The 17,470-nt window shown below is 52.0% G+C and overlaps 2 protein-coding genes across 4 annotated transcripts in view; both read right to left on the bottom strand.

The window, feature by feature from the left end:
• The window catches only part of H1-8 (H1.8 linker histone), a 5,321-nt gene extending 3,657 nt beyond the window's left edge, over positions 1-1,664 (bottom strand). For all 3 annotated transcript variants that reach the window (XM_050148609.1, XM_050148610.1, XM_050148611.1), the window contains exon 1: positions 1,518-1,664. In XM_050148609.1, the coding sequence (XP_050004566.1) occupies positions 1,518-1,617 (100 nt within the window). In that variant the 5' untranslated portion in view covers positions 1,618-1,664. The remainder of the gene's footprint in view (positions 1-1,517) is intronic.
• A 7,681-nt stretch (positions 1,665-9,345) lies between these two features.
• On the bottom strand, positions 9,346-17,470 carry Rho (rhodopsin). The gene is made up of 5 exons (XM_050148513.1): positions 14,338-17,470; positions 12,584-12,752; positions 11,324-11,489; positions 10,989-11,228; positions 9,346-10,011 (listed from the first exon to the last, which is right to left on the bottom strand). Exons 1-5 carry the CDS (start codon positions 14,696-14,698, stop codon positions 9,901-9,903), a joined length of 1,047 nt encoding a protein of 348 aa, XP_050004470.1. The 5' UTR covers positions 14,699-17,470; the 3' UTR covers positions 9,346-9,900.

Raw genomic sequence — 17,470 nt, 5'->3', positions numbered from 1 at the left:
ATATACTTGCTTGAAAACGGTCTCGTTTATGGGATAATACAAGTAAAACTAAAGGGAGCCGGCAAGCTGGCTCAGCGGGTAAAGGAGCTTCCTGCCAAGCCTGATGATCTGAGTCCAGTCCTGGGAACGCACAGTGGAAGGCGAAAACCAGCTCCAAAAAGCCATCCTCTGACCTCCGCACGCGCACAGATAATTGGCGGAGGGGATCGAGACAGCCTCCCCCTGTAGCTCACCAAGGAAGGCAGGCTGGTTTTGAACCGAGATCCACCTGCCTCTGCCTCCCAAGTGTGTGCTATCATGCCTCTATCAATTCTAAAAAAGGTTTCAAAGAGACTTATTTTGGGAAAAAAAATAAAAGGCAGAAACAATCGCATTCCTGAGAGTGTGACCCCCCCAAAAAAGTGAAAATGTAAGTGAAGACTGGTGCACGAGGGTGAAGGGGCTGGGCTGCCACGGCAGAGAGGTACCCAGTGTGCATCAGAGTGTGCACGAGGCCCTGGGCTCTGTCCCTAGCCCACCAGCAGTGCACACGAGCGTTTATTTCTGACGGCCCAAACGTGGAAGCAACCCGATGCCTGACCACACATACATGCAGGTGCACTGGAGTACTACGTGGCCATGAAGACGACGGACACGTGAGCTGCCACAGCAGAAAGTGCTTCTAAATATAAGCAAGCAAAAAAGCCAGTCACAGGGCCGTGCACGGGATGACGTGAGCCCACAGACACAGGTGGAGTGAGGCTGGGGCGTGAGTGCCAGGAGCTACAGCTCAGCTTTTCTTCTTAGGAAATGATTGAATTCTAAAACAGGATGTGGCCGTGGCCAAGCATGGCGACATACTAAAGGTCGCCGCGTGTTGAACATGGGGAAGCCATGCAGTTCTTTGGAAAAGCTTCAAGGGAGTGAAGGGCTTGGGAGAGAAGTGTGCGCGGGGGGTGGGGGGTGGGGTGGGGGGGGGGTGGGGAAGAGAAGTGTGCGGGGCGGGGGGGGGGGGAGGACCCACCAGCTGAAAGTACATGATTTAAACTCAGAAACTATGCTATCAAAATGATTGCAAAATTCAGACTCAAAAGAAAGAGAAGGTTTGTTTTTGTTTTTTTGTTTTTTCAAGACAGGGTTTCTCTGTAGCTTTGGAGCCTGTCCTGGAACTAGCTCTTGTAGACCAGGCTGGCCTCGAACTCAGAGGTCTGCCTCCCTCTGCCTCCCGAGTGCTAGGATTAAAGGCGTGTGCCACCACCACCCGGCGAAAGAGAAGTTTTTTAATAGAAAGAAAAAGCCAGATGAAACTACAAGCCATCAGAGACTCCTCCTATAGCAGGGCCACTGGCAGCCCACAACCGGAGTCTTCATCCAGAGTCCCAAACCAGCTATGCCCCCAGGACCATCCTTTTTAGGACTGGGTCCCCCATCTGTGTGGTGGGAACTGGTCTCTATAGCTGTGTGCGCCTTCCCAGCTTTTATCACTGGGCTTCCAGGGACCTTGACGTAAATGGAAAGAATTCTACCTCCCTGCCTACCTGGTTTGTCAGTCCCGGAGAGCTCAGATGATCCATGGGGTGATGTGTCCCTGGATAGAGAAGAGGAGAAAGAAGTGCTGGAGACACTTCCTGGAGCCATGGCACAGGCAGCGGCAGGCCTGCTGCTCACTCAGATACCAGCCTCCAAACCTCGAGCCTTAAATACCTCTCACCAGTGGTCAACAGGCTCACCACCTGAGCGGTGGAAGCCAATCTGGCCTGGCGAGAAAGGCTCTCTCTCCAAACAGCACCCTGCCTCAGCCCTGTGGGTCCTAAGGAAAATAGGGAGATGGAGTCACTGGATCCTACCTAGTTGGTAGTGCTGACAGTGAGTGGGGGAACGCCTGAGTTGTGGGGGTGCCCAAAAGGACCCCTGATCCCATCAAGTGAGCAGGGGGCTGTTGGCTGTGTTCCCAAACAACTGCTGGCCTCAGTTTGTCACAACATAGCAATTGGGCCCACGGGAGGGAATGGCTTAGAGGCAGCGGCCTCCCCTTGCCCAGGAAGGCTCTCTGTCTGTTTCTTCCTTCTGTGCCATTCTGTTGTTCTAGAATATATTACAGTTTGAGGCTGTGGCAGGATCTCATATGGCCTTGGCTGATGGCCACTGTCCTCGGTGTGCTTGGCATTCAAAGACACTCACACTGGGACAGGCGTAAGTCACTGCTTCCATCGTAGTACCAAACCCTGGAACACTGGCCAGGATGACAGGGCTGTGACTTAGGAAGGGGTCCCCCTAAGCCTGGGCACTCCACCTCACTCCTAGGAAGGGCTGTGTCGTCTAGAAGAATGAAAAGGAGAAGTAACTTTTCAATGAATCACATAGGCCTGAGTCAATTGCTCCTTGGCTATAAAATACGCCACAGCTCATATGACAAGGTCTCAGAAAGACCTGGTGGCTCAAGCCTGTCGTTCCAACTGACGGTTGGGAGTTTGAGGTTAGCCTGGACGACACAACCAGTCCCCTGACTCAAAGAGTCAAACCAAACAGAAACAACAGTGTGGACTGAAACAAGCTGTATCTCTCTTCTTGCTGAATGGCAGTATTTCTCATACAAAATAGGAGACACGCCTTTCTCACGTTGACTGCCAATGACGTGTGTGTGTGTGTGTGTGTGTGTGTGTATGGCGAGGCTGATGGGCCGGTCATCTGAGATGCAATTCAACATCTTATGTAGCAAAGATAAGCTTGCCCCACAGTGCACCCACCCCCTTCCTGGGGAGAAACAGGGGAACTGGCAAACAGGAACTTTGCCCCAGTATCAGCAGAAATTCAAGGCAAATGAAAATCTTTTCAGGTAGAAACAGGCTAAGTCAATTGTGGGCTCTTCACGATGGAATGGTCCACAGCTGTGAAAATGAAGAAATCAGCCTTGAAGCAAGTCTCCCAGGACTCACGCCAGTGTGGAGTCAGCAGTTACCCCAGGGGAGAGGTTAGAGGGTAGTATAATGAAGACTTACATGTTTCTCCCTCTGTGATCTCTCGATGTTCTGGGATTTTCCCCAGAGAGCTCACCATCATCACAGGTCTGGTTTGAGAAAGTTTGTGCTCCTCAAAGTTCTTTGCAGTGAAAATAGACCTCACTCTATATCTAGAGCCTTCCATGGCTCCCTACTTCCTTTGGGAGGAAGTTTGAGTTCTTCCATCAGGTTCATGATGCTCTCCTCTCCCTGGAATCCCACAGTTCAGCCACACTGCAGGTAGGGCTTGGGTTGTGGCTTAGTGGGCTTAGCATCCCTGAGACTCTGCTTTTCGACTTTCAGTAATAAACTTTTTTAAAACCCTCACCTTGTGGCCTTTGAATGGGCTATAGCTAGTACCAGGACACCATGCTTTGTGCTCCTCTGTCAAATTAACGTACAGATGGTCTGGGTTTCTATCTCTACCCTTATCTACCCTCACATTCCATGAGACTTTGTAGAGCTCAGCCCTAGGTCATCGCTAGCCTTGTGCTGGTGAGCTACTGTGGGAACGGTGTTGTCCTGATCCTGTTGCCCTGGGAATAAGCCCTGGCTAGTCTGTTGGATGCTGAGACCCATGCCCCAGTCATTTGTCATCCAGCCACCAGCCAGTCATCAGCCAATCCCTCACTTGACCAGTGAATGCTTGAAGGATCTCAGAAGACATGGTCCGAGCTGGAGCCCCATCAGCAGAATCCCCCAGCTAGTTGCTGTTTTAAGCTGTGAATTTTGGGAGTGTAGTTGCTGCTACACTGGGCCTAAAAAGCCTCCTTCATCCCTACCTACCTTCTCTGGAATATCCCTTCTCACTCAGGTAAGTAAGGCTCGCTCAGGAACACCACCTCAGACCCTTAGAAGATCAGAGTCACCAACTCTTGAGCGACTCTTGAGCCTCCAGGGTTTTGAGTCACAGCTTTGACTTACAGGCCCCTGACTCCTGAGGTGGAGGAGAGCTGTCTCTGGCACCTTGCCCAACACTGGCACACAGTAGGTCCGCCAGACTTGCTGCTGTGGTTTGGTGGCTCCATTGAATGAACAGGAACCTGCAAATTGCCCTTGGCCCAGTGCCAGACAGGGAAAGGGCTACGGGGAGGCAAAGAGGCAAACGGGAGCTGGCACAAGCGGGGGCTGCAATTTTGATCCATTTGTGGGGTGTTTCCAAGAACTGAGAAGTGCAGAGAGTCTGTGGCGTAAACATTCCCACGAGCTTTGCTGAAACCCTGCTCCCAGGCTGTGCCAGGAGCGAGTTTTGTGTTGGGAAGGAAGTTTGGGAAAAACTCAGAGATCTAAAAATTCTCCAAGGGGTTTGCCGCTTGACAGGGAGATGAGAGCGAGTTAGGGAGACTGTTGGCAGAAGCAGTGCCCTCTGCCAACCTCCTGACTTCTCTGTGGGGCTGGGGGTGGGGGGCTGCCTTCCTTCTGGAACCTTCTCCTCCTGCCCTGGGACTTGCTCCAGCTTCAGAGATAAATGTCCTGAACTCTGAGAAGATCAGAGTGCCTCTGCTGTGTACGATGCCATCAGGACATCGGAGCGTTTATTTTCTAACTTTGGTCACTCAGTGCATCAGATGGCGTGAAACTGCAGCCTCCTCCATGCCCGATGTCTGTGTAAACTTCATCCTTTTCTTTACACACGAAGAGGCTGAAGTTCCCAAGCTCAGACTCTAGGCTGCAACCCGGAAGCCCTCTGTGCCACTTAAGATAGGTGCGGTAATCCCCAAATAACCATTCTGTCTTGAAGGCATCCCTTCAGAAGCTCTTGACGTCACCATGGCTGGCGAAGATCCAAGGTGAGGCAGCTCCAGGGGAGCCAGATCCTCTCTTCACCCTCTGCACGTCAGGTCCATTTCATGATCCAGCATGACCACTGCAGGTCCGGTCACTGTGACCACATTCTAGCCAGCAAGAAGGACTGCGGAGAAGGAGGGCGTTTCCATTCTCTGAAATGCACAGCTCAGAGCCTGCGTGCGCGCGTCTGAGCCATCACAGACGAGAGGGAAACAGTGTCACACTGTCAGGTGCCCAGCTAGGACTTAGAGGGGATCACTGACCGAAGGAAAGGGAAAACGAAGCCAGCAGCTAGCGCTCCCTCCCTCCCTCCCGGGCCCTCCATCAAGCTCATCTCTGCACAGGCTGCCTCCCCGGAACCCTGGCCCCGGCCCTGGGAGGGAAGCCGTGTGCATCCAACAAGTGCTGTATGAAGTGTCATTCATTCTGATGTCTCCTTGATCCTTCTGACCCCCAGTTCTTAGGTGGGCCTCGAGCCCATACAGGTCCTGCCCTTGAATGGGAGCTGGCAGAACTTTGAGAACAGTAGAAAGTTTCTGAACACACAATGATCAAAGAGTAATTCAAGGGCAGGTGGAAAAGGCACTCGCTGGCAAACTTGATGACCTTTCCAGTTCCAACCCTGAGATCCGTGTGGCAGAAGAAAACTGACTTCCAAAAGCTGTCCTCTAACATCAATATCCATACTTTAACATACGTGTATTCCCACTCCCTGACATGTGTTCCCCCTCCCCTGACAGGTACAATAAACAAAACATAATAAAAAAAATTTTTTTTTTGCATTAACTTAAAGTCAATGAATCTGAGGTGTTTCAGGCAGGGCTCACCAGTGTTACATCCCGTGACTTCACAAAGCCTTCACAGTTCTGAACATGATTGTGTACATCGTACTGCACAAGCCTTCACACCGTGCAACACCAACAAACTGCCCGGAACACAGCTTAGATTCCAAACTATTGGATGTTGTGAAACACAGGGTTTTGTTTGCTTGTTTTTGATGTACACACAAAGCGCTCTATGTTATTGGAACATAATAGTTGAATTGCGGAAAACAAAGGCTTAGTATTTTCTCACCATCATCCTTCAGCATGTAAGGGTCAAATTAGAACACTTTTGGGTTGCATTGTGTTAGAATGTTTGATCTTAAAAAATTGTTTGAATCGCTGACTTGAGTTTCAGACATAAATCAATCACTTGGGAGCAGAGTGATGCCTTAATCAGTAGCACACATGTTGTGCAAGGATGAGGACCTGAGTTTGGAACCCCAGCACCCATGTAAAAGCTGGGGTGACCCCATATGTAACCCCAGATTCTCCATATTCATACACACAGGTGATAGTATCTCCATATATACACATACATATAGGCATATTTGTTAGCATGTGCGTGCGTGCACAAACACACACACACACTGCTCGGTAAATTTTGGATTGGGCTAAGGAAACGATTTCCAACAATTCCTGAAATGGCCTAGACATACTTCTGTCATGTTATACTATGTATTTATGCAAAGAGGCATTCTCAGCATCGATGATTAAAAATTCCAAATATCAACCAGCTCTGAAGAACGTTGTAGATGCTGTGTCCTACATCACTAAATATTCAGCCAAGATCTAAATTCTTTTGAAAAAGTAGGCACAGCCATCTCATTAGTATGCAAATTTATTTTAATCTTTAATCAATTGTAAAATTGCATATATACCAAAGACTTATTTTACAGTAAGTTTTTTTTATGACTATCAGTAGGTGTTTGACTTGTGCTTCCGTCTGATCCCCTATCTGGCGCCACACTATGGTCTCGCGGGCAAAGGGACCATGAATGGACACAGTTTCAGAGGCTCTCTAACCCTGCACCAGCTGAGCTGTATCTTGACTTGCCCTGGGACTGGCACTGTACTTCTCTCGGGCACCCCATGCTATCTGAGGTACTGTCTCTCTACTGGGAGTGACAGCCCTGTCTGACCTGTGATTGGCTGAATGGATTGTACACTCCGCAAATGTTGCTTGCCTGGAGCCTGGCAAGTGGCCCTGTGGGAATTACAGATCCCAGCTCAGGTCAGCAGCCCTTCACCCTGTACCCACAGTGATAAGTGACAAGGGGAGGCTGCCTTCACCATGACAACAAGAGTATTCTGGTTCTAAAGGGGCATTTTTCCTGGACAGGAGAAGGCGGGGCAAAAGTGACACTCCACAGAACAAATGAACTAGGCATGGAAGAGTAAGGTAGGACAAGACCAGGCAACTAAAGTTTCCCACCAAGGCTAGCCCTGGCCTGTAAAGCATGGGGAACAACCAGAGCTGTAGCAGCCATGGGAATACCCCAAATCCACCACACACAGGAATGTATTCTAGCACATCCCTGCCCAGCTCCCCTGTGCTGGTCCTGATCCTGTTCCCCTGGTTTCTTTCGGGGAACACATCCTACAGAGGTCTTAACTATGTAAAGTCAACTTTATTTTGTGGTATATGAACATACGACAATTGAGGAATCCCTTTATCAGGCATAGTGATTGGCTTAGAGGTAATCAGGTGACCCAGGTCTAGCTAATCAGAAGATGAAGCTCCATCTTAGGCATGATGATGGGCTTAGGGATAATCAGGTGACCCATATCTGCCCAATAAGGACCTGATCTGGCACCAGGGTTATATTAAGGGGCAGGAAACCCTCTTTCTGGAGGGATTGCTGGCCTTGGGACTGCTGCAGACAATTTTTCCACCTCTGGGGATAAGCCAAGTGAGTAAAGTCAACACAGACAAGAGACACAAAGTGTTGAAGGCCTGAGGTTCTATACCCAGATGGCCTGAAGAGAGGGGAGGAGATTTTATGTCTATAAGCCAATGCGATCAGCCTCTGCTTCAGCAGATGGGTTGGATTCCCTGTCACTTGTGACCAAATGAACCCTCACTGACATCACCCATTGACACAGCATAACAGATAGCCCCTTCCTGTCCCCTGCCCTTGCCCACCACAGCATTGAGGGGCTTCCATCCCAGGCCCTGGCACCCTTTCCTCCTTGGAGGATGGTGTTACTCCACATCTGAGGCTCCATCCCATTCCCTTGCTAGGTGGGGGTGTCCTGGTAAGGGAAGCTCTGAGGCAAGGCCTACAATTCCAGAGTGTACCAGTGTCTTCAGCATGTCAGGAAGTGGGCTGGCCACATAAGCCCTTTAGTTCTCATCTAATCCCCTCAAGGGCAGGCCTAAGCTCCTCTTTGCAGATACAGAAGCTTAAAGAGGCCACCATGTCTCTATCCTGCCCAAGCTGGGTTTCTCAGATTGATGGGGCTACTCCATCACATTCCCCAGGGACCTGGACTCTTGTCTCCACACAGTCTAACCCTCCCTGGACAGGGGTCATGGAAGCTTCCCAGTTTCCATTCATTGTAAGTAAAGAGCTTGAGAGCTACCTACACTGCCATCAAGTATAGGAGCTGAGCTTTTAAAGCTCCCATTTGCCTCTGTCCCTAGGTAGAACTGGGCCTGTGGAAGCCCAGATGTGGTTCTGTGGAGGAGGGATGCAGACTAGGGATGCAGACTGAAACTGCTCAGTTTTGGTGCCCCATCATTCCTGTTGGCCTCAAACCCAAAACTCTCTGGAATGAAGAAAGATCAAATGCCAAAGAAAATAGTATATCCAGAAAGGGAGCTAGGAGCTGGATCCATGAGTATCCTACAGATGAGGCCTGTCCAGGTCTTTCTTTCTTTCTTTTTTTTTTTTTTTTTTTTTTTGTTTTTCAAGACAGGGTTTCTCTGTGGCTTTGGAGCCTGTCCTGGAACTAGCTCTGTAGACCAGGCTGGTCTCGAACTCACAGAGATCCACCTGCCTCTGCCTCCCGAGTGCTGGGATTAAAGGCGTGCGCCACCATCGCCCGGCTGCCTGTCCAGGTCTTACACTGTGTTTCTGAGCTCTTCAGAATAAGGGTGGCATCAGGGACTCAGTCACTCCCTGAGGATAGGCAGATTAGCATGGCTTCTAGAACTCCGTCTGGAACTTCTAGAAATCAGGTCTGGAACTGTTGCTACCTGATTGTTGGTGTGGAAGAGCAAATGTGTCCAGATGCCAAGAGGGAGGGCAGGATCTCAGGCCAAGGAGGATTGGAAGACATAAACCAAGAATGCCGCACTGGAGGCAGGACCCAGGTCTTGCCTGAGACCCCTGGTCATAATGCTCTCTCAGTCCTAATGACTGCAGCCCCCATTGCTGTCATTGTCATCCCTGTAATCCAGCTCCAGCCCTGCACAGGCCTGAAGGCCTGGGTCACTGGTAAAAGTCTACTGGGGCTGAGGGAAATACCCTGACTGAGTGCTTGGACCCGGCCAATTCACTAGCAGTTACTAACAAGCAGAGACAATCAGGATGGTTAATTCTATTAATTAATATCTTTGTACACAAGTACCAGCTGTACTGTTTATATACAAAGTACTTGCACACACACATACATTCTCTCTCTCTCTCTCTCTCTCTCTCTCTCTCACACACACACACACACACATTCTCTCTCCCTCCCCTCCCTCCTTTCCTTCCTCCTTCCCTCCCTCCCTCTCTCCCTTCCCCTACCTCTCTTTGAAGCAGCCACATGCTGTCAGGACCTGGAACTTAAGATTTCCATCTCGGGGTGGGGAAGACAACCAGGGCAGGGATGTAAAAACAATTGCTTATAGATTCCAGCCAAACATGACTGGCTCTGCCAGGCTGAGCACTTGAGGACACACGTGTTCCCCTCCATCACTCCCCTCACTCACATCTCCACTCATTCAGTCACTCGCTCCTCCCTTCATCCAGCTAGCATTTATTAGTTAGCTACTGTGAGCTCCATTCTGTCCTAGACACTTAGCCCTACGCTGGGACAGTTGTCATGTTCTTGAGCAACAAGCTGGGGGGAGGGGTACAGATACCACTGGTCCCTGGGAATTGGGGACTCCAGGTTGCGGGTCTTGGTGGATGGATGTCCTTTCTTGGGCTGTCCTTGTTGAGTGGGGAGCCTCATTTTTCTTTCATGAATTAATTAAAAACAAAGAAAACACTGAGGGAGTCTGCATGACCTCATTCCAACGGGTGTTGCTCCTGGTGGGGGCTGTGGCTGGGGTGGGTGGGGACAGGAGACTCCTACAGTCAGCCAGTCTCTGGCCAGGCTTAGGCTGGGGCCACCTGGCTGGTCTCCGTCTTGGAGACAGTGGCAGAGGCCTCTTCATCACCAAATGGAACCTTGCCACAGCAGAGGGTAGTGAGCATGCAGTTCCGGAACTGGAAGGCAGAAGGTGCCAGTCAGGACCAGGCCCTACCACCCAGCCCAGTCTCAGCCCCACCACCCACAGAATGTCCCCTCACTAAGTCTGGCTCCTTAGCAGAGCTTGCTAAGTGTATGTTTCCCCAATGCCAGAGATGCCAGGAACCGAGCAGAATATCAAATGATATTTCACGGTGTCCTTGAATGCTTAGGACCTTTTGTGAATGATCTCTTGTAATTTGAGAATTTAAGATTTGGCCCTCCCCATAGATAGGAAAACAGGAGCCTGGAGAGGGAGACTGACTCTCCCAAATCACACAGCCTGGACGTGGCAGAGCTAGGACATGAACCCAGAGTCTCAGTTCGGAGACCACATCCTTTTCTGCAGAGAGACCGTGGCTTTTAACAGCGGCTTGTTCCCACTCCTCCCAGATCTAGCATTTTTAGTAACTTCTTCAGCTGTACAAAAAGTGAGACCATTCCATTCCTGGCCTGGGAACTACTTGTCATTTTCTGGTTGTTTTTTTGAGACAGACTCTCATGTAGCCCAGGTTGGTCCCCAGATCACAAAGAAGCTTTGAACTTCTGACGTGCCTGCTTCAGCCTCCTGAATACTGGGCTATAGAGGTGCATGACCACATCCTAATTTGGAGTGGGGGGATACATATCACCATGTAGCCCAGGCTGACCTGGAGCTCAAGATCCTCCTGCCTCAGCGTTTAGATTATAAGCGTGTGCCGCTGCACATGTGTGCCTGGCTTCTAGCTGACTTATGAGGCCGAGTTCCAGACCATCTGTCAGATGTATTTCACAGGAGCAGGTGTCAGGTCACCTGGTCACCTGGTCACCTGGAGGGCTTACTTCCAGGCTACCCAGAGACTGGGAGGTTGCCGGCCTGAGAGCTGGTGGCCTGCCAGCAGTCTGGGTGGAACTTCTCTCTCTTGCCCTATCCCCTCCCCCTCCCCCTATTTCCCTCTTTCCCCACCCCAGGCACCTGTTTGTTCATCATGATGTAGATGACCGGGTTGTAGATGGCGGAGCTCTTGGCAAAGAAAGCTGGCACGGTCATAAAGACGGGGCCAAAGTTGGAGCCTTGGTGGGTGAAGATGTAGAAGGCCACGCTCGCATAGGGGAGCCAGCAGATCAGGAAGAAGATGACCATGAGGATGACCATGCGGGTGACTTCCTTCTCAGCCTTCTGGGTGGTGGCTGACTCCTGCTGCTGGGCAGCCGCCTGCAGGGGTACAGAACCATGTCCAGCCCATGGGGTCCACACATACCTCGGCACCCAGCTCTGGCCACCCAGCGTGGGTCTGGGGACACGTATACCTCCTTGACTGTGAAGACCAGCTGCCCATAGCAGAAGAAGATGATGATCAGAGGGATGCTGAAGTGGACCACGAACATGTAGAGGACGAATGACTCGTTGTTGACCTCGGGCTTGAGTGTATAGTAGTCAACCCCACATGAGCACTGCATGCCCTCGGGGATGTACCTGGGGACCAGAGACAGGGACAAGAAAGTTGGAAGGGAACACCTCCTCAGCTGAGCCTAAGTCCATGGAGGCTGGAGCGACTGTAGGCTTTGGGAAGCGTGGTGTCTTTATCTGCTGGCCCCATCGCCAGGTAAGACTTATCTGTCTCTCTCCTTAGGGCAATTCTCAAGCTTCCTGACACTTGACCACACGGCTCTTTTCCACCAGCCTGATGCCCTTTGGTGGTTTAAATGAGTTGGCAGAGGATGCTGGGCAGGAGGGCTGAGGCCTGTCCTGTAAACGCAGCAGTTTGGAGATGAGGGTCTCCTAGCAATAGCAATGCATTCTGCACTAGGATAGGCTTGCTGCCCTCTATGGGAGTTGGTGCAGCTTCTAGAAACAAGGCTGTTGTGATGATGTCTGTGGATGGTGACACTGCCCTCGGAAACCCCAGGGTGTCCATTGAGTGTATCTGTAGAAACTGCCAAGCCAGGGGGAGGAAGATGAGGACTGAGGCCAGCCTGGGATGATGGGCTCTGATTCAGCAAGGGCCACTAGGTGAGTTCTTGAAGGGCAGGGCAGAGATGTGAGGAGAGAAGGAAGATTCTCTGAGGCTTCTGGGTACCTAATACCCTGTCCAGGTGTCCAAACCACTGTCCCTACCCTCTCTTGTCTTTACCTACATTTGGAGATGGTGGCCTGGAGGCTGGATGGGCCCCAGTTCCTGGGGTAGCTATAATGACACCATGCATGTTGGGAAAGTTCAGCTTCCCCATGGGGCTGAGGTCCAAGGTCACAGAGAACTGCCCCATGCTCAGGAGAACTCAACCAAAGAGGATTGTAGTTTGGCTTTGACTTAACTGAGGATTAGGGACTCGGGTCAAGGGGAAGGGTTGGGGTGTTCAGGGTTCCCCTTGCCATGGATGGCTCAGCGATAGAATCAGACTCACTGTCCCTCCCTTCTCCCCTGCCTCAGACAATGGCCTGGGAAAGTCACCAGGTGGGGCTTAGGAGGCCAGACCATGTTATATAATGCCTGGAACCAGCCCCAGGCTCTGTGTTCTGAATGGGAACCCCACAAAGGTCTTGCCAGACGCAGTGCTCAGTGCCATTACCTGGACCAGCCGACGAGCGGGGGAACAGCACAAGCCAACGCCATGACCCAGGTGAAGGCCACACCCATAATGGCATGATTCTCCCCAAAGCGGAAGTTGCTCATGGGCTTGCAGACCACTACGTACCGCTCAATAGCCAGGACCACCAGGGACCACAGGGCGATTTCACCTGCAAGACAGTTGGTAGCTATCAGTCCTCCAGCTCTGACCTCAGACCAGAGAAAGCAAACACACCCAGAGAGCACAGGGCAGCATGAGACTTGAGCCCGGCCCTAGGGATGTGGTGAGTTTGGCTAGGAAGAGGGAGGGGGATGAAGAACCCATGTGGCAGAGATGAGCAAAGGAAAGCCAAAGGCCTGAGAGCCTTTCTGTTTGGTTAGAGCTTTCGGTTCACGAGACACTGCCTCAGAATGGCTGGGGCTGCGGCTTTGGGCCACACACTGGGTAGTGCTTCGGCAGGGGAAACACAGGGACAAGGAGGGAGCTCCAGACTCCAGCCCACATGTCACCCACGGAAACCCAGTATGGAGAAGGGCCACAAAGTAAACCAGCCCCGGGACACTTCTGAGTGACGGGAGTGCAACCAACAAGAATTTCCGGATGACAGCTGCGACTTGGGTCTGACCCCACAGAGACCAGCTCACTAGCATGTAACCCCAGTTTCTGTCCGGAGACTGGGGGGCCGTGATCACAGAAGGCTGACAAAAGATGGTCACAGCAGCAAAGATGCCAACCACGGCAGCACCCCGGACATGGAGGAGATAAGATAGCATCCTTGGGACCCATTGCCCCGGCCTTGCTTGGGCTTTGTGAGGCCCAAGTCCATTGGTGGCATTGCTGGGTCTCAGTCAGGAGACCCCAACTCTGGTTCTGGCCCTGTCACATTTCTGAATGAGTTTTTCACCTGCTCCTTGCCTCAGTTTCCTCAGCTAAATAGGCTCCATTGTTCCCGTGGTAGCCTCATTGATTTTCAAGTCAAGTGAGAGAGATGTTTGGAAACACCCGGTGTGGCAAGGCGGTCCATGCCTGTGATCCCAGCACTTGAGAAGCTGTATAGCTGTCCTCAGCTACACAGTTCAAGGCCAGGCTGGACTATGTGAGACTGTGCCCCTCCCCCAAATATAGAAAGCAAAAGAAAATAAACAAACGAGGGAAATAGAAAAAGACAAGATCTCCTGAGTAAATTAGGAGCATGGGGACCTTGGGGGAGGGGAGGGGAGAGGCAGGGAGGGGAGCAGAGAAAAATGTAGAGCTCAATAAAAATCAATAAAAAAATAAAGTAAGCGGCAAAAAGAAAAGAAAGAAATGAATCCTCTGAGCTTCCCAGTGTATGGAGCATGCACTCATGATGGAGGCCAGCAGGACTGAGAAGGCAGTCAGACGCCCAGTACCCCGACCCAGTTGTCACCTGGACCAGAACCTCTGTGCCTTTTCTTACTCATCCTGGTCCTCAGTCTGACCCAGCTCAGCTGCCTCAGAGAATACCCTCACACACCATAACTCCCCAGTGAGCCCTTGACCTCTCTGAATCCATGTTTCTTGCATTACTCATGAGATAGATGAGCCTTCAATGCTTGCTCTAAATAAACAGCCTAGCTCAGCATCACGGTGTTGTCGTAAGGGCTTCGGATGAGACCAATTGAAGAGGAGTGGGGAGAGACCCGTTAAGCTGCTGCTCCCAAGCTGCAGACCCTCCCCAGGCCCTTTCACGCCCCCTTGGCCCCCACACTACACCCCAATCCCTCTGCTCATACCGCCCAGTGTGGCGAAGAAGCCCTCGATGTTACATCCTGTGGGCCCAAAGATGAAGTAGCCATGCAGTGAGGTGTAGAGCGTGGTGGTGAATCCTCCCAGGACCATGAAGAGGTCAGCCACAGCCAAGTTGAGCAGGATGTAGTTGAGCGGTGTACGCAGCTTCTTGTGCTGGACGGTGACGTAGAGCGTGAGGAAGTTGATGGGGAAGCCCAGCACAATGAGCAGGAACATGTACGCTGCCAGCACGGAGAACTGCCAGGGTTCCGCCAGGTAGTACTGTGGGTACTCAAAGGGGCTGCGCACCACGCCTGTGGCGTTCGAGAAGGGCACATAGAAATTGGGGCCCTCCGTGCCGTTCATGGTTGCGGCCCTCGAAGCTGCCCCACGGGCTGCTCGTCAACAGAAACTGAGGCTGCCTGCCTAGCTCAGCCACCTACAGCTCCCACAGCGCAACTCCAGGCATCAACCCCCCCAAGACCCTTATAAAGTGACCTTCTCTCCCTAAGCTTGGGCTGATTCAGCATCCGGGAGATATCATACTAAGAATACTAATCTCACTGCTGCCACTGGGGCCTAATTGGCTTGCAGAGGGGCCAAGGTGACACCGAGTGGAGGCCCTGGAATAAAGGAAGGGTGTCTCGTCTTGTCTTCCCCAGAGTCCCCCACGGAATTTTCAACCCCTGTCAGTCTGGTGGCCTCAGGTTGTGACTGGGGTCTCAGGACCCTAAGTTCGTTCCTCCATATTGCTCCAACTGACAACGCCTCTCCATGAGCTCTCCTACCCCATCCCTTCCCAGTCCCCTGGCCCTGACACGAGCTCACTTGGACAGAGCTGAGCATAGTCAGCTCAATCCATTACCACCTGCCCCGCCCCACCCCGCCAGGCCCAGCAGCTCGATAACTATTTGTTGCATTCAATTGGAATTTGCTCACTCACTTGTTCATTAAGCATTTATGAGCCAGCCACCTGGGACACAGAGACAGAGGCCATGGCCCTGCTAAAAGTGCTTCTGGCCTGAGCAAGACTCAGTCAGAGGAAGAAACACTTTCCAGTCTAGGGAGGGATGACTGTGGGCTATGGAGAAGGGGATGACCTGCTCGGGTGGGGCAGGACAGAGGCCCCACATCAAGAAGCAGGCTGCCAGGGTATTCAGGTGAGTGTGTACAGCCTGGAGGCCATGGTGAAGGCCTGAGAAGTTTTGCCTTATCTAGAAGGTTATGGAAGTACAGCTCAGTGAATCTCAAGGGCAGAGAGGATGGCCAGAGACCTGTGGCTTCGGGGCTTCAGAGCCCTGTGTAGGCTGACAGATGCTAGCCTGCTGAGGATGCTGGTCTGAGGGATGGGCTGCTCCTGGACTAGCCTGGGGTCTGAGGATGTGAGGCCAGCATCTCTACCGTGTAGCTGAGGTGCCCGGAGGCCCCCATTGTAGGTTGCTCTAGGACCACTGTCCAGCTGGCATGGACCTGGAGCACCCAGGCAAGGGATTTGCTTCGATTGTGGGGCCCACAGGAGACAAGAAGCCAGCACCCCATGAGGGAGATGGTGGTGAGTAGCAGTCACAAGGGGTAGACAAGGAACAGAAGGGGCGCTCCCACTATGCAGAAGCTACACCCTACAGTGTATGAAGACCTCTCTGAGACGGTGGGGGTTGAGTTAGGGGCCGATGATGAGAGAAAACACCATGCCACTTGCCACACAGGTACCCAGACCGTGGAGCTTGGAGAGGAGGCTGGCCAGGGAAGTGTTCACCTCTGAGCCTCAGGGCCCTTCAGCTCTCTCTCTTGCTCAGTCTCTTCACACCTGAGATTCCTAGATCTGTGTGCTCAAAAAAGCAACCCCCTTCCCGGCAGGTCCCGACTGAGAAAAGGAACACAGGATTGGTACATGCGTCAGGGGCTTGGAGTTGGCCTCTAGACATTAAAAGAGCTTGGCTTGGTGATTAAGACCAATATGAATAAGGTCAAGGTGGAGGTTTTGATTCTGATATGACCCTGGTGGGCACCCCCAGATCTACCCTGACCCCCACCCAGGTCAGCAGCACCTCAGAAGCCTTGGCAGCCAACTCTTGCTGGGGCTGACTAGGAAGCTTCTCTACCATCTCACAGGGACTCTGCCCATCCCCCAGGCTCTGATGTGAACCTGCAGGGTGGGCTGGGCACACACTGGGAGCTTGGTAAACACCTGCTGACCCAGTGAGTGAGTGGGGTGGCAAGAGCTCCTCTGGAAGGGCTGGGTTAGCAGGCGCAGATGAGGGGACACTGGAGTCTATACTGTGTGTTAGTTCAGAGTGAGTTGAGACGGCCATTAGAAGTCACCAGCTCTGACTGACCTACTGCATCTTCACTTGCAGAGCCTAAAGTCCAAAGTGGGTCACTGAGGTCACATGATTGGCTAGCAACAGCCAGGGCTATGACCACACAGTCTGCAGAGTTCTGTGGGTTCCTTCGTAGGAGAGGCTCATTCAAGCGGTCACCAGAGGAAGGGGCCTGCACTGAGTCACACGGACGCAGACGGAACAATGGTCACTCTAGAGGAGGCACAGATTCTAGCCCGTGTCTCTGAGTCACCAGGATACCCTGGGAAATCTCACCTCCCCCTCTGGGCCTCTGTTTGCTGGGTCTGGGAAACCTGGGGCACGACAACCACATCCAGACTGAGCCTGGCTTGCTGTCCCCACCAGCACGACTGATGTGCCCTGGCTCCTCTGATGTCCCAATCAGGCCCTGAGCCAGTGCAGTGGCACTCCTTCCTGAACGCCCGCTTCTACAGGCTGATGGAACTCGTCACCTCGGTCCTTCTCTGCTCCTCCCTCCGGTCCCAAGGAGAGTCAACACCACCACACTCCGCAGCAGGGGCCATCCCCACTGAGTGTCCTGTCTACTATCTGCATTGTCACCACGGAGACCAATGGCTCCCAACCTGTGAATCACAAACTCTTTGAGGGTCGCAAATCAGATATTTACACTATGATTCACAGCAGTAGCAAAATTACAGTTATGAAGTAGCAACAACATAACTTTATGGTTGGGGTCACCACAACATGAGGAGCTGTATTAAAGGGTCGCAGCATTGGGAAGATTGAGAACCACCGACCTAAACCATCTTGTCCTACTGAACCTTGAACCAAACTC

This window comes from Alexandromys fortis, unplaced genomic scaffold (genome assembly GCF_014885135.2).
Source record: "Alexandromys fortis isolate MF-2015 unplaced genomic scaffold, M_Fortis_MF-2015_v1.1 scaffold_59, whole genome shotgun sequence".
In the NCBI taxonomy this organism is placed as follows: Eukaryota; Metazoa; Chordata; class Mammalia; order Rodentia; family Cricetidae; genus Alexandromys; species Alexandromys fortis.
Note: the sequence above shows the minus strand (reverse complement) of the source record. Positions and strands in the feature narration are given on the sequence as shown.